This window comes from Echinops telfairi, unplaced genomic scaffold, assembly GCF_000313985.2.
Source record: "Echinops telfairi isolate 266 unplaced genomic scaffold, ASM31398v2 ScPeMD7_7469;HRSCAF=8507_1, whole genome shotgun sequence".
Taxonomy (NCBI): domain Eukaryota; kingdom Metazoa; phylum Chordata; class Mammalia; order Afrosoricida; family Tenrecidae; genus Echinops; species Echinops telfairi.
Window position 1 is genome coordinate 32,785,171 of NW_022111373.1, and position 12,235 is coordinate 32,797,405.

The window sequence follows — 12,235 nt, forward strand, 5'->3', positions numbered from 1 at the left end:
CTCCCTTCCCCCAGCTGTCTTTCTAGCATGATGCCCTTGTTCATCCACATTTGTGTTTCAGGTGTAGAGAGCAGAGAGTGAGCGGGGAGCGGGGCTTTTGTCTGTAAGTATATTCCATTCCCAGCCCCGGCCGGGAGCGCGGCTTGCTGTTTCGTGTGGGTTCCTTGCCCTTGCTCTTAGCCGGACCCTTCCACCCTGCTGCTTCTCTAAATTGTGAAGAACTGAAGCGTGCGTCCCTGGAGAAATTCTGGCATTTGGGTCCTGCTTCGTTAAGACGAGAAATTAACTTGGGCTTTTTAAACGTTCAAGTTAAAGAGAATAGAATTCTTGGGGAAGGGGTGGGCTTTTGTTTTGTTTCTTCCCCTCGTGTGGTCAATTTTTGTTCCCTCTGCTCATAAAGCATTGTTAGGAACTGTTTAGCCTGTTTGCATTAAAAAGGCACTTTGGTGCATGTAAGCCCCCCCCCCCCCCTTTTTTTAGTGATTCATGTGTGTTCTTGCTTCCATATGATTACTCTTTCAACAGTGCTATGAAGGCTCCTTCCAACCGTTCTGTCTTGCAACACTTTTTTTCTTCCTGCATTTTCTTATAGAGCAGTTAAACTTTGGGGTGGGGAGGACCCTTAAAAATAAATGACAGCCTTTTTCTTGATGATGAGAACAACCTGATTTGCATTGATGTGTGTCTAGAATAACATCATAGGCGTCCTCTGGAGCTTATTTTACCCATTTAGAGAAGTTTGGGTTTCTCCATTCATCTTCTTTTTTTGTCGTAACTTGTGCTAACAAAAGAACCCTGCTCTGATGACTTCAAGGCGGAGGGGAATCACTGCAGAGTGTACATGAATGTTTATTTGGTTGGGGTGAAGGGCACAATGGTATATATTCCTGACTCCCCCTCTCGTGCAGGGTTTTTTTTTAAAAGCACGGAAGGTTATGTAATGCAGTGCCATTTCCAAAAATATCCACTCTGAGGCATTACACTACCCGGTGCAAGGCTGATTCCTGTTCTGCTGTCTTGATTGCAAATATACTGCCAGTAGTATGTCTGGGAACAAAGAGCAGCCAGAAAACAATCTATTTTTACCACTTGATTTTACTTTTAAGTTGCTAAACCTTTTGAAGTCCTGCAGTATAAAAATGAACCGAACACTAAGAATAGCCCAGGACACTGCAAAGCCAGGTACCAGGGGTTCCTTTGTCCCCTAGTCCAGCCCAGGGACCTGCGTGGAAAGCTCTGTGGGAAGCCTCACTAGTTGCACTTATTTGCATGGAACTTCCCTTAACCACAGAAAATGCTTATTTGTCTGTAAACTCTCGAGTCTTTTTTTTCCTTTCATTTACTAACGTGGTGAGGCTGTTTGTCTACTGTATTTAAACATATTTTGCAGGTTGGTCTCCCTGGACTGAAGAGAGAGAGTGTGCAAGCACAAGATTAAGATTCCCAAAATGGTAAGAATTGGTCATCAGAGGAAATTCTCAGTAGCTTCTTATCAGGCTTTATTGCTTATAAATATCAGCCACCCACCTTCATCCCTCCTCAACCTTCCATTGTTCCTACCCCATCTGACCTTTAAATGCTTCTATCTCCAGCATGTGGGGGGTTGGCAGTACAGCACTTTATGGGAATTGGATGTGGTGGATTAGGTCTTTGGATTTTCAATCATTTTTTATAGAAAACTGAAATTCCTCTTTTAGAAGCAAAGATTTAAGTTGAGCATCAGAAACCCTTCTGTTCTTTAAGAAGAGTGATGTGCTGGGACAGTCGTGGAGGGGTGACAGCGTCAGGGCTCAAAAAAAGCACTTTGTCTTATTATTGCATTCAACCAGAACTAGAACTTAGCCCAAATTTAGAGATTTGCATGGAACTAATCAAACAGCTACAGTATATGCAACCTTAATAGCAACATATGTGAAATGCATGGATTACGTATTACTATGCCCTATCTGTTATGTTTTAAATGTAATTAGTGCCTTTTTGCTGATTATAACTTCAAGTGTTAGAGACATCTCTGCAATTTTAGATCCAACATGCTACTCTCTAAATGAGAGCCTATAACTATTGCTGACAAAGATTATGACAAAGTAGTTTGGTGTTTGAATACACTGTTTAAGAAAGAAAAAGATGGGATCCATGTTAACAATATCTGGCTAAATAAAAGAATTTTCTATAAAAAAATTCCCTTGGGGAAATAAGGTTTAAGTGAAAAAAATAGTAGAAATGCCATAGAACTTTTCAGTCAAGTACAGTATGCCCTGCTGCATATGTTTATACTCTTTAAAATCCCTCTTTGCCACTCAGAATGTGTGATTTCCAAATTTAGTTTTAGTTTTACTTTGAGACGAGGGTGGAATTTAATGAATCAAAATTGAATCCGATATGCTTGATGTTTTCTTTGAGAACCACCCAATTCTAAGCTTCCAAGGAGAAAAAAATGAATCAGAGGCAATTAAGTTGAGTTCAGTTTGAAGTTTATTAACAAACGAGGTGTGTGTGTGTGTGTGTGTGTGTGTGTGTGACCTGGATTTCAACAGGAGGGTGACAAAGTACCAAATAAAATAACTCCTTACATGCACTTGGTTTGGTAATGATCAGATTAAAGAACTTGAAGTGGAAGGACAAAAGGGGTGAACATTAACATTAATCAGTAGTTTTATGTAGACGTTCCTGACTTTATATTAAATTTCGGATAAGCCGTGGCACTAGAGCAATAGGATGATAATAAAATGGACTGCTACAAAGTATTGTTTTTAATTTTATTTATCTTTTCTGTGACTGGCTGCACCACTCAGCTTTCTAGTTTATCCTAGAACCTCACCCAGTCTTTGTCACCAGAGAGACAATGAGGGTTCACATATACCATAAGAACTCTAATGACTAGGCTGATGGACATAAACATGACCATTGGTTGACCCCGCCAAATAGAGTCCTGTAGCTCACACACAGAGAGTAAATGTGGTGTGTCTGTCGTGGTGGGTCGAATGAACTTTGGCGGGTACGTGTGCCAAAACAGAATGAAAGTTGGAAGCATCTGACTGCAGAAAAACAAAGGTGAATTATGATTACATGTAATTAATTTCTTACAGTTGTCATTTATGTATGGTGACGGAACGAGGAGTCACTATTTGTTGCTCTTGGAAGGAATTTTCACTCATGAAAAAATTCTCGCAACTTTTTGGCGATCCTTTCATCGAGATGTCAGTCCCTTTGGCACAAGCCCATTACTGAAATGAAACCATCGACAGTTATTGTCCATGGGTGATTCCAAGCAGCTTTCTAGCAATCCTCTTGTTCTGGGTGGGCTGTGCTCTGAAAGTCTTGGGCACCTATCAATGATGTTTTCTTAAGAAAACTGGTCTGCTAGAGGTGTCTACTTTCTGTTACTTTTTTTCACAAAATGAAGTTCTATTCTTTCCTTAATTAAAACTGGAATTACTTCGTGATCTCTATAACTGGTTTACCTAGAGTATAAGCCTGTCCCACATATAATGGAAATTACTGGGAGCGAAGCAGTAGATTTAACACTCAGCCACCTCTGGGAAATAAATTGGCATACCTTTTCTGTTAACCGGATATTTCTATTTACTTAATTAAAAAAACCAAAGAGGATCCAATTTCAGTGGATTTAACTCATTAGTGGCACACTAAAGGGTTTATTCCCAATACAAATTTGTAATCAGCTCATTCAAGTGTAAGAAAATAACCAGTAGAGTCCAGAAGTCGAAACAGCGATCCAGCATCTGAGCTTTTTATGTACTACAGAATTGCTAATACAAGTTTCACAACAAGAATCCGGAGACACTCTAAGAATCCCGGCAGTCCTTCGTCGTTAGCAAAAATTACCAACACCACTTTGCAGAATCCAGGAGACCTTGGTCATTTGGTACTCCAGAGTGGCTTCTTTTGGGCACAACTCCAGAGGGCACCACTTACATTGATTACATTGCATATGGTCGCACCTGGGATTGTGCCAATTAGATGTGGTTAAAATGTTTAACTTCAAATATAATTTGCTGTATTGTAGCCAACCAGAATATTTCTCAATGTTTAAAGCTTTCTAGTAAGCATGCCTTGTTGTAATAAGGGTATTACAAATCTACAAGGATCTTCAGCATTTCTTTCATATATATATATATATTGCTAAATTATAATTGCTTAGATTATATATATAGTATATGGGATTTCCTTAGGTAGTTTATTTAAAATACACTTGGTTCAAGGAGTACTCATTTCAGAATGGGAAGCCAAGCCTATGGAATTGTTTGAAAAAAGTGCAAAGTGAAAGAAGGTTAAGTCCTGGTTTTTAACATGACTAACCCCCTCCCTGCACAGGCCGCTTGCCTCAAGTACGTGGATGCAGTGGACTCCCAGTGGCATAAGCATGGCTGGTTAATGTTTTAGCAGAGACCTAGGAACTGGAGCAATTTAAGTTCTCTCTGAGGCTGAGGCTGAGCTTTTCAAAAAGATGAGTTGATTCCATTGTATCACTCGTGGAGCTCTGCTTTCTGTACAGTCTGAAGTGGCATTCATGCGCTCACAAGGAGACTCTTTCAATAATCTCCCCATTAACATAAGGTTTCCTTGTTTAAAGAAAAAAGCAAGTATTGGTGGGGGTTGGGGGTGCTGGCGCAAGGTCCTCTTGGTAGCTTTGCTTCTGGGGTTTGGAATATAAATTTAGAAGTTGTTCAGTGACTCTTAATTGTGGAGGTGTAGAAGAGTACCCAGGAAGGTAATTTCAGAAGGTACTATCTTCCCTTTCACTAGCTCTTCCTTCCAACATAGAATGAAGGGGAGAATTGGGAATTGTTTGGGGAATTAGGCCAGTTGAGATGATGTAGTTGGAATTATCCTCAGTCCAGTTTCCTCTTGAGCTGCATAGATAATTCAGGGAAGAATCAAACTGCACACACAGTATCGCTCTAGAATATGTTCCATTTTACTCCACTGAGGCAGTTCTCAAAAAGTTTTGTGTCAATGAGGTCACCATCAATAAACCAAAAGAAATCACTCTTATTTTAAATCTTAGTGCTAACACTTTTAGAGTATGAAGGTCTATTGGGTAAGCTAAGTTAATAACCCCCGGATGCGGAGTTTTATACATGTAAATATTCATCTACCTGGTCGAGGAAAGACCCAAACTGCATTCGGATGTGTCGGACTGGCCTGGCCAGGGAGCACTGGAGTGAAATGCTTCCTGAGTCTTCTGTATTGTCTCTGTGCCATTGCTGGATGGGAAGTCTTTTAAGGACACATCCTCAGCCAAAGTGAAAGAAAGGGCTGAGGTAATTATCTGAATAATTATGTTCAAAACTGGATGCTAGCTGATTCATCCTGGTAATTCAAAATGTTGCTGGAGTGACGTGGGAGTGTGAAGAATCTGCCTGAATGATCTGTGTAATTGTTATGCAGGAACAAACTAGGGCTAAGCAAGCTTGACGGCAAACCCGATTTAAACATGCGAGGGGAAAGTGTATGAGGTGTGCTGGGCCTGTGTCATGGTGGTTGATCAAGGTACAGTTTTAAACGACTCCTCTGCTTTGAGCTGGAAAACAGATTACTCATAAATCTCAACCCTCTTCTGTAGAAACGATGTGCTAAAAGTATCATTTATTGGGTCTGAATTTATGGGAGTTGGATATTTCCAAGTATATTTTGTCTTGTACCTTGTGACAACTTCAAGAATTTTTCATCTCATTGGTTTGAAGAAGAGTAATGATCCTAAAGCTGGGCCGCTAGGGCCTGCCAAGTATTGGTTTCCCCAATGGTTTGGGACTGGTTAAGCATGGCTCTCAACTAAATTCTAAATATCAATTTATTTATCAGTCGCAATGACGTGATACTGTCTGGATGTAGCACTAGATGAAACTCTCAAGCATTATCTGTAAGTGAGGGCACGTGGTTTTTCTTTTGTACCACTAAATTATAGGCCCCAGATTTATAAGGGATCCCTGGTGGCCCTGTTCAAAACCCACCAGCTGTGTTGCAGGCTCAAGATGGGACTGTCTGACTCAACAATTTTCAGGCTTGGACACCCCAGGTAGATAGGGTTACTATGAGTCAGAATCAACTCAATGGCAGTGGGTTTGATTTTGGGTTTGGGTAAGGGGTTTCTAAACTACCCAGTATGGAGTAAAGTACTGAATATATATGTTAGGGGCACAATACATACTTGGCCTCTGCATGCTAAGATTTCTAAAGCTGGCCATTTTTTGATTCATTCCTAATGATTGAATCATGTTTGATTTTCATGAGCTAGAAGCGATTTATATCCTCAGTGTCTCCTAACGTGCAAGGGAACTGAAGTGAATGCAATCTTAGTTTCACAGCAGATGCTAATCTATTATCCATTAATAGGCGAAAGCTCACCGGGGTTAAGTCACAAAGCGTGTGATCTTGCCAAAAGAGAGTGACTTGTGATCACTCACCTTCCCCCGCTCTCAGACCACATTATGAGCAGCAGGGAGAGGCACCCACTCTAGGTTTGACCCAGCCCTGGTACTCCCAGTGCCCGCAGCCATAAAAAGCCCATCCTGAAGACAGAAAGAGCTTTGCTCCCAATATTGAAATTAACCATCTTCACTTATTTGTAATATATCCCCGTGCTTGATATGATAATGATCCCAGCCAACGAGATGATGTACTTGAAATTACCGAAGAGGATCATGCAAAGATTCGACAGTAGGCTATTGCATCTGATCTCCGTGCCAATTGAGTAACATGTAGGAGTGTGTTTGGGGGCCATTTTTTATTTACATTTACTTTGCATTGTTGAGGGTACTTAACAGCCCTCAATGGAATTCTAGTGTAGCTGTGAAAGGAAGACTAAGCCAATGAACAGTGAGATAATAATACCTAGCGCTCCAGGCGTGACTCAGAAGAGTGATGTTCTTGGGGATCAAGGCCTGGGAGGCAGGAATGAAGCTAGAGCTGGGGACCTATGCCAATTGACAGCACGTGGCCACGACTCCTGCACTTGCAGCAGACATTGCTCATCAATTGTGACACTCCAGTCACCACGCAGTCTGCATATGATTTCAGAATCCTCTATAGGGTATCCCAGGAAATCATTAGCAATTGATTGGAGTTGCCACAACATCTAGAACCTGGAAATGTACTGCTTTCTCCTTGAGAACAGGCAACTTGGCTTTATTAAGCTTTTTATCCTGAAGGCTTAGCATCGTCTTTAATATCGAATGAAGCATAAGGACTTCTTGAGTAGATTTAGAGAAGAGTAGTCCAAATAAAGGGAATATATTTTAAAAGTTATGCTTGCAAGAGTGAGCCTAATACATATTTAGTAGTATAAGGAGATCATCCACCCCCTTTTGATCTCTGGTTTTTGTTACTGTTGTTTAATTGGTTGGTTGGGGCCTTCATCTGTCAAATGACAGACTTCAGAAATGGGACCTGAAAGGTAAAGACTCGATGTGCCAAGGAAGAGGAAGCCACTGAGCAGGCATCTTAGAGGTGGCCCAGGGCTCCCCCTCAGTTTAGCAACCTGTCTCAGGTTCTCTGCCCTGTGATTGTGCTTAACAGAAATGGACACCCACACTCATTCGCACATGTTCTTTTTGAAATTTCAACTTCCTTGATTGCTGCCGCTCCTGCACTTAGCCTGAGGGAGGTTCCTAACTAGTAGGACCTGAAAGGAGAAGGGGAGCTTGCCTGATTCTCTTTCCCTGGGAAAGTGCCAGCACTCTATCAGCAAATCCCAGTTGGTTCTGAGAGGTACCCTGGGAGCAGGGAGGGTTGATGCTGAGCCAGATCCCCAAAAGGAGGTACTGTGCACCCTCACCCCCTCTTATGAGTCTAACAGGATCTAGCCACTTATAACCACATGTGCCCAGCTGTGTCTCCTTCCACTTCTTCCTGATTAGCTAGACCTGCTTATTCAGAATTAAAGCCAACACTTACATCATCGTCATACAGTTGTTTTCAATGTAAGCCCAGCAGGCTGATAGCTATTTTGGTCAGTTGTCTAGTGACCATCTAAAGGGAATCTTATGGAACGCAAAAGTTGGGGGAAGCCAAGCCAAAGAGGGATTTCTCTGGAATTTCTTTTTAATGCAACACAAAATTCCACTGTGCACTCTTAACATCTGCAAGGTTTTTCAGCATGAAATGATTCAACTCGTTTGAGCCCTATCAAGTGAGGCTGGACTTCATCCTTAACTCAGTGAAAGTGACTTTGACAAGGAAAGCGTTGCTCTTTGAGCTCTTTATGTGTTCTTCCACCCCATGCTTTCAACTTTTGGGGGACAGTTATTTTTAGAACTCCATAAGCTTAATTTCTGTGGATTAGCAAAAGTGCCAGAAACTGTGTGAGCTAATCCTTGATTTTGCGCCATGGTGACTGGGAGGATGGATGGAATACATCTTCATAGATTGCTGAGACCACTTGTTATCTTAGCCATGGCCTAGGAGGTCCTTCTTCCGTGCCTTTGCTTATTGCTCAGTCCTAGAAGGAATGCACTTGTAGGCAGAATAAAACCCTTCTTGACTCAAAGCTGAATTAAACAGACAACTCGTCTATGAATCTCCCCTTGAAGTCTCTCCTGTACTTACCACACCCATAACCTTCTTGTAGCTGACTTATTCCACATGCTTGTCCTCCAAGGCTGTAAATTGAAATAGCAAGGTTGACTTCACTAGTAACCAAACATCACCCCTCTTTTCTGGTTAACAGTTAAGGCTTTGATACCTTTCCCCCCCTCTTCCATCATTAGTCAGATGGTAGACACAGTGTGGAAAAGTTTTATCACTGAGAGGGGACTTTCTGTCACCCAGTGAAGCATGCTGAGTTCCTTCTACAAAGTAAAAAGAAACCCTAACCTTCAATGGCACCTTCGAACAGATCCTGCACCCGTGAACCAACCTGATCTCCGCTCCAGAACTTAACTTAGGATCTGTCACCTCCTCAATGATCAATAAATATGGGATAAAGGAATGAGTCGGTGGTCACAGAAACACGGAGGTCTGTAATTTCCTGACAGAACCAGTAGCAGCAGTCCCAGTCTGACGCTCTGCAGAGATGAAGCCCTGCAGATTATAATGAGAAGACCACTCCAACGTGGGCTTACGGCTGACACACTGCTCTCCCTGAACATTTTGTATGGCTCAGTGTTAGGGAAAAGGGAGGGGAGACCATTCCCTGAAATCCAAGTCCACTACAAAAAGAACTCCTAAATTGTGTGGTCTTAGATCGAGGATGTCCTGAAATGGCCAGGAAGTGAGTTCGATGTAGGGCTGAGTCTCCTTTTGGGGTCCAGTCACACAGCTCATCCAGAATGGTGTTTTTCCAGCAGGAGGCAGAGTTTGTTTCTCAGAGAATCTGCTCTGGTGTCACAAGGAATTAGAATATTTCAAAATGAAATTCTTGTCCCTTACTACCTTAGAATGGTTTCCAACTTAAACTTTTCGCTGTACAAATATTAGCAATGGCCTGAATGGATGTATTCTTTTTACTCTTGGTTTTGGACTTGCTTGCTTTACTGTTCATTTTCCCATTTGTGGAGTAAAAGGCAACTGTAACTGATGCTCAGAACAGAGGGAACAGATGCACAGGGGTATGACCAATGAAAGAAAGCTCTGTTTGCCCTTTTAAGAGGAAATTGGGAGCCAGAGCCACTGGTTAGAAAGGAAAAGGAGGTTACTGACGAGTTGTTGCTCATAAAAATGCTGAGCTAAAAACATACCAGTCGGTAATTAAAACGAGGGAGATTTATAATGGTCAAAGAAGTTTTGTGTGGCCACTTGGTCCCCACTCTTTTCCCTTTTCCACACCAGCCCTTTCTCAGATCACCATCACACCCCGCTGTGCTTTGATTACTGGGGCAGGTAACAGCCTTCCTGTCTGAATTGTATTTGGTACAATTCCAGCAGGGAAAAGTACTACTGTCCAGTAGCTGGACATGAGAGAGCTACAAAGAGTTGTTTTGTTTAAAATGGGCGCAGGCACTTTAAGGACACTTTTGTTGGATAACCCTATCCTCGGACAGGAAAGAGTAGACATTCAGAGAAGATGCAGCTTCTCTGGTGGCCAGCCTTCAGAACTAGAACTGTCAAGGAAAAACGAGAGCCAGGAGTAGCATGAGTAAGACTTACTAAGATACTTGAAAACATCATACATAGGGGTATGCCATTAAGTATTCCAAGAAGTACTGCTGGATGCCCCTCATGAAATCCGCATAGTGAATGTAACTCAAAAGGCTGAGGGGACCCAATGGTCTGAAAGTCTAATTCTCCATGCGTGAATTTGCCAGGCAGTTGCTGAATCTCAGGACAGCAGCCTCGCCCCGACGTCACTGTAAGTTCTCTAAGAGTGGCTGAAAGAGGGACTACCATGCAAGGACAGCAATAGGAGGGACTTTCAACTTGCTGTGTGGCTAAGAGAAGTAGGATTTTCTACGATGAATCATGTTCATGAATTCATGCCTTTCCCGACTACACTCTTTAGGATTTAGTTACTTAGCCAACATTCACTGAAATTACTGATTGACCTACCAGTCGCTGACAAGTGGGCCCTGACTCGTGACAACCCTGCGTGTCTCAAGAGTGGGACAGTGCCCCATAGCTTATGCAAGTACTTCGTACATAGTTCTTGATTGATTGACTGGGTAATTGAGATTACATACCCCGGCAATTCACAAAACACCGGATCACAAATTCTGCCTGCATCTCCTCTGAGCTCTTCTCCTCTATAATTTCATTCCTTAATTACCTGAATTTGACTCTCTGCTCTGAATCACAACAGAGTCCCCTTTACTTGCTGCCCTTAGGGGAGAGGAGAAGACTGGGTCATGAACTGTCTCTGGACCTTGAATTTTAAATTGCTCTGATGTTGGTTTCGAGGTCTGGCAGCCCAGTTTCCACACCTTTTTATTTACACTTCACTAATCCTATTGTTTTCATCTTTTATTTTCATGAGGATTATTTTTAAACTAAGATTTTGCTGTATAAGCCCGACTTGCTACACTGTCACAATCAGAAATTCAATTAAATTTGTTCTTTAGCACCATAGAAATCATTCAGATGGTAATTAATAGGATTAAAAAACCCACAAAACTTTGATCAACCATTCCTATCCTACATTGGTTAAACAAAGCCAGAAGACATCACATATCTAGCTGTGATTGAATATAGTATTAAACATCCCAGGGTCAAATTCAATTTACTTTATTACTTGCTATTGGGGACCTTCATCATTTTAATAACTAACAATTGGAGGGTTAACTCATTTCTTTATTTTTCAATCTTCAGACTGCATATGGGGTACATGAAAAGTTTTTTAGTTGGCACAGATTAAATGCACTGTTTTGGTCTGAATTCCCATTCTTAGCATTCTGTAGATTAAATGCATTTTCCTCTCAGAATTACCATTCAATTGGGATCTTTTATATTTTTATATACTGTAAGGCACCTGGGTGGCACTGTGGGATATGTTTGGGCTGCTAGCCACAAGGTCAGTGGTTCAAATCAACTGGCTGCTCTGAGAGAGGAGGATGAGACTGTCTGCTTCTGGAAATGTTTACAGTTGCCAAATGTTGGAATTGGCTAGCTGGTGGGGGATTTGGGTAATAGTTTGCATATCTAGAAATCATTGATAAAGTTTTAATTTTCCTTTAAGTGGTTAAGTTGACTAAACAATTTAAAAGCAAAGTAACGGCGAGCATGATATCACATGCTTTTGATATACAGAGGTTCTGAATTAGACTATCCATATACCCATCTGAGAAGGAGTTGTTTGAGAGTTCATCTGGGGGTCATATTAAAACAATTTGGTTTCTTAGCAAAGGCCCTTTGTAATGAGCTGCAGTGATTGCTAGATATTCATATTGTGTTGAACATTTCCATCCGAGGAAAACTGGGATAAGACAAAACCATGATTACCGATGTTGCTTGGATTAAATTAGACCCAAAGTCCTAGGCAACCAAGCCAAATTTGCCCTGAGCCTAGTCTTTCCTCGGTGTCTGTAACAACACAGAGACATTCAGGAGCAAGCTCTTCTGTGTCCTCAAACTACACTAGTTTTTTGTTGTTGTTGTTTAAGTTATTTTTGAAGGGCAGCTATTTAATGGAAACCTTGGCAGCAAAACAACAAAATTCTTTGTGAAAAAATTACTCTTTGCCAGGGGTTATCAGAAATGCATCAAGAGCAGTGAGAGAAGATGCTCAGCACCTAGTTAGGTCACCAGAAACAGGTACCAGCTCTCAGCAGCCTCATGAAAGAACTCC

General features: G+C 41.6%; 1 protein-coding gene across 3 annotated transcripts in view; it reads left to right on the forward strand.

The window, feature by feature from the left end:
- The first annotated feature begins 6 nt into the window (after positions 1–6).
- LOC101657718 (neuronal regeneration related protein) overlaps positions 7–12,235 on the forward strand; it is a 28,879-nt gene continuing 16,650 nt past the window's right edge. For 2 of the 3 annotated variants that reach the window (XM_045285021.1, XM_004706585.3), the window contains exons 1-2: positions 7–103; positions 1,391–1,451. Coding sequence is in view for 2 of the 3 variants with exons in the window: in XM_004706585.3 (XP_004706642.1) it covers positions 1,449–1,451 (3 nt within the window). In the remaining variant the exon portion in view is untranslated. Of the gene's footprint in view, positions 104–167; positions 1,183–1,390; positions 1,452–12,235 lie in introns of those variants that run through there. The other variant, XM_045285022.1, reaches the window with a different exon arrangement.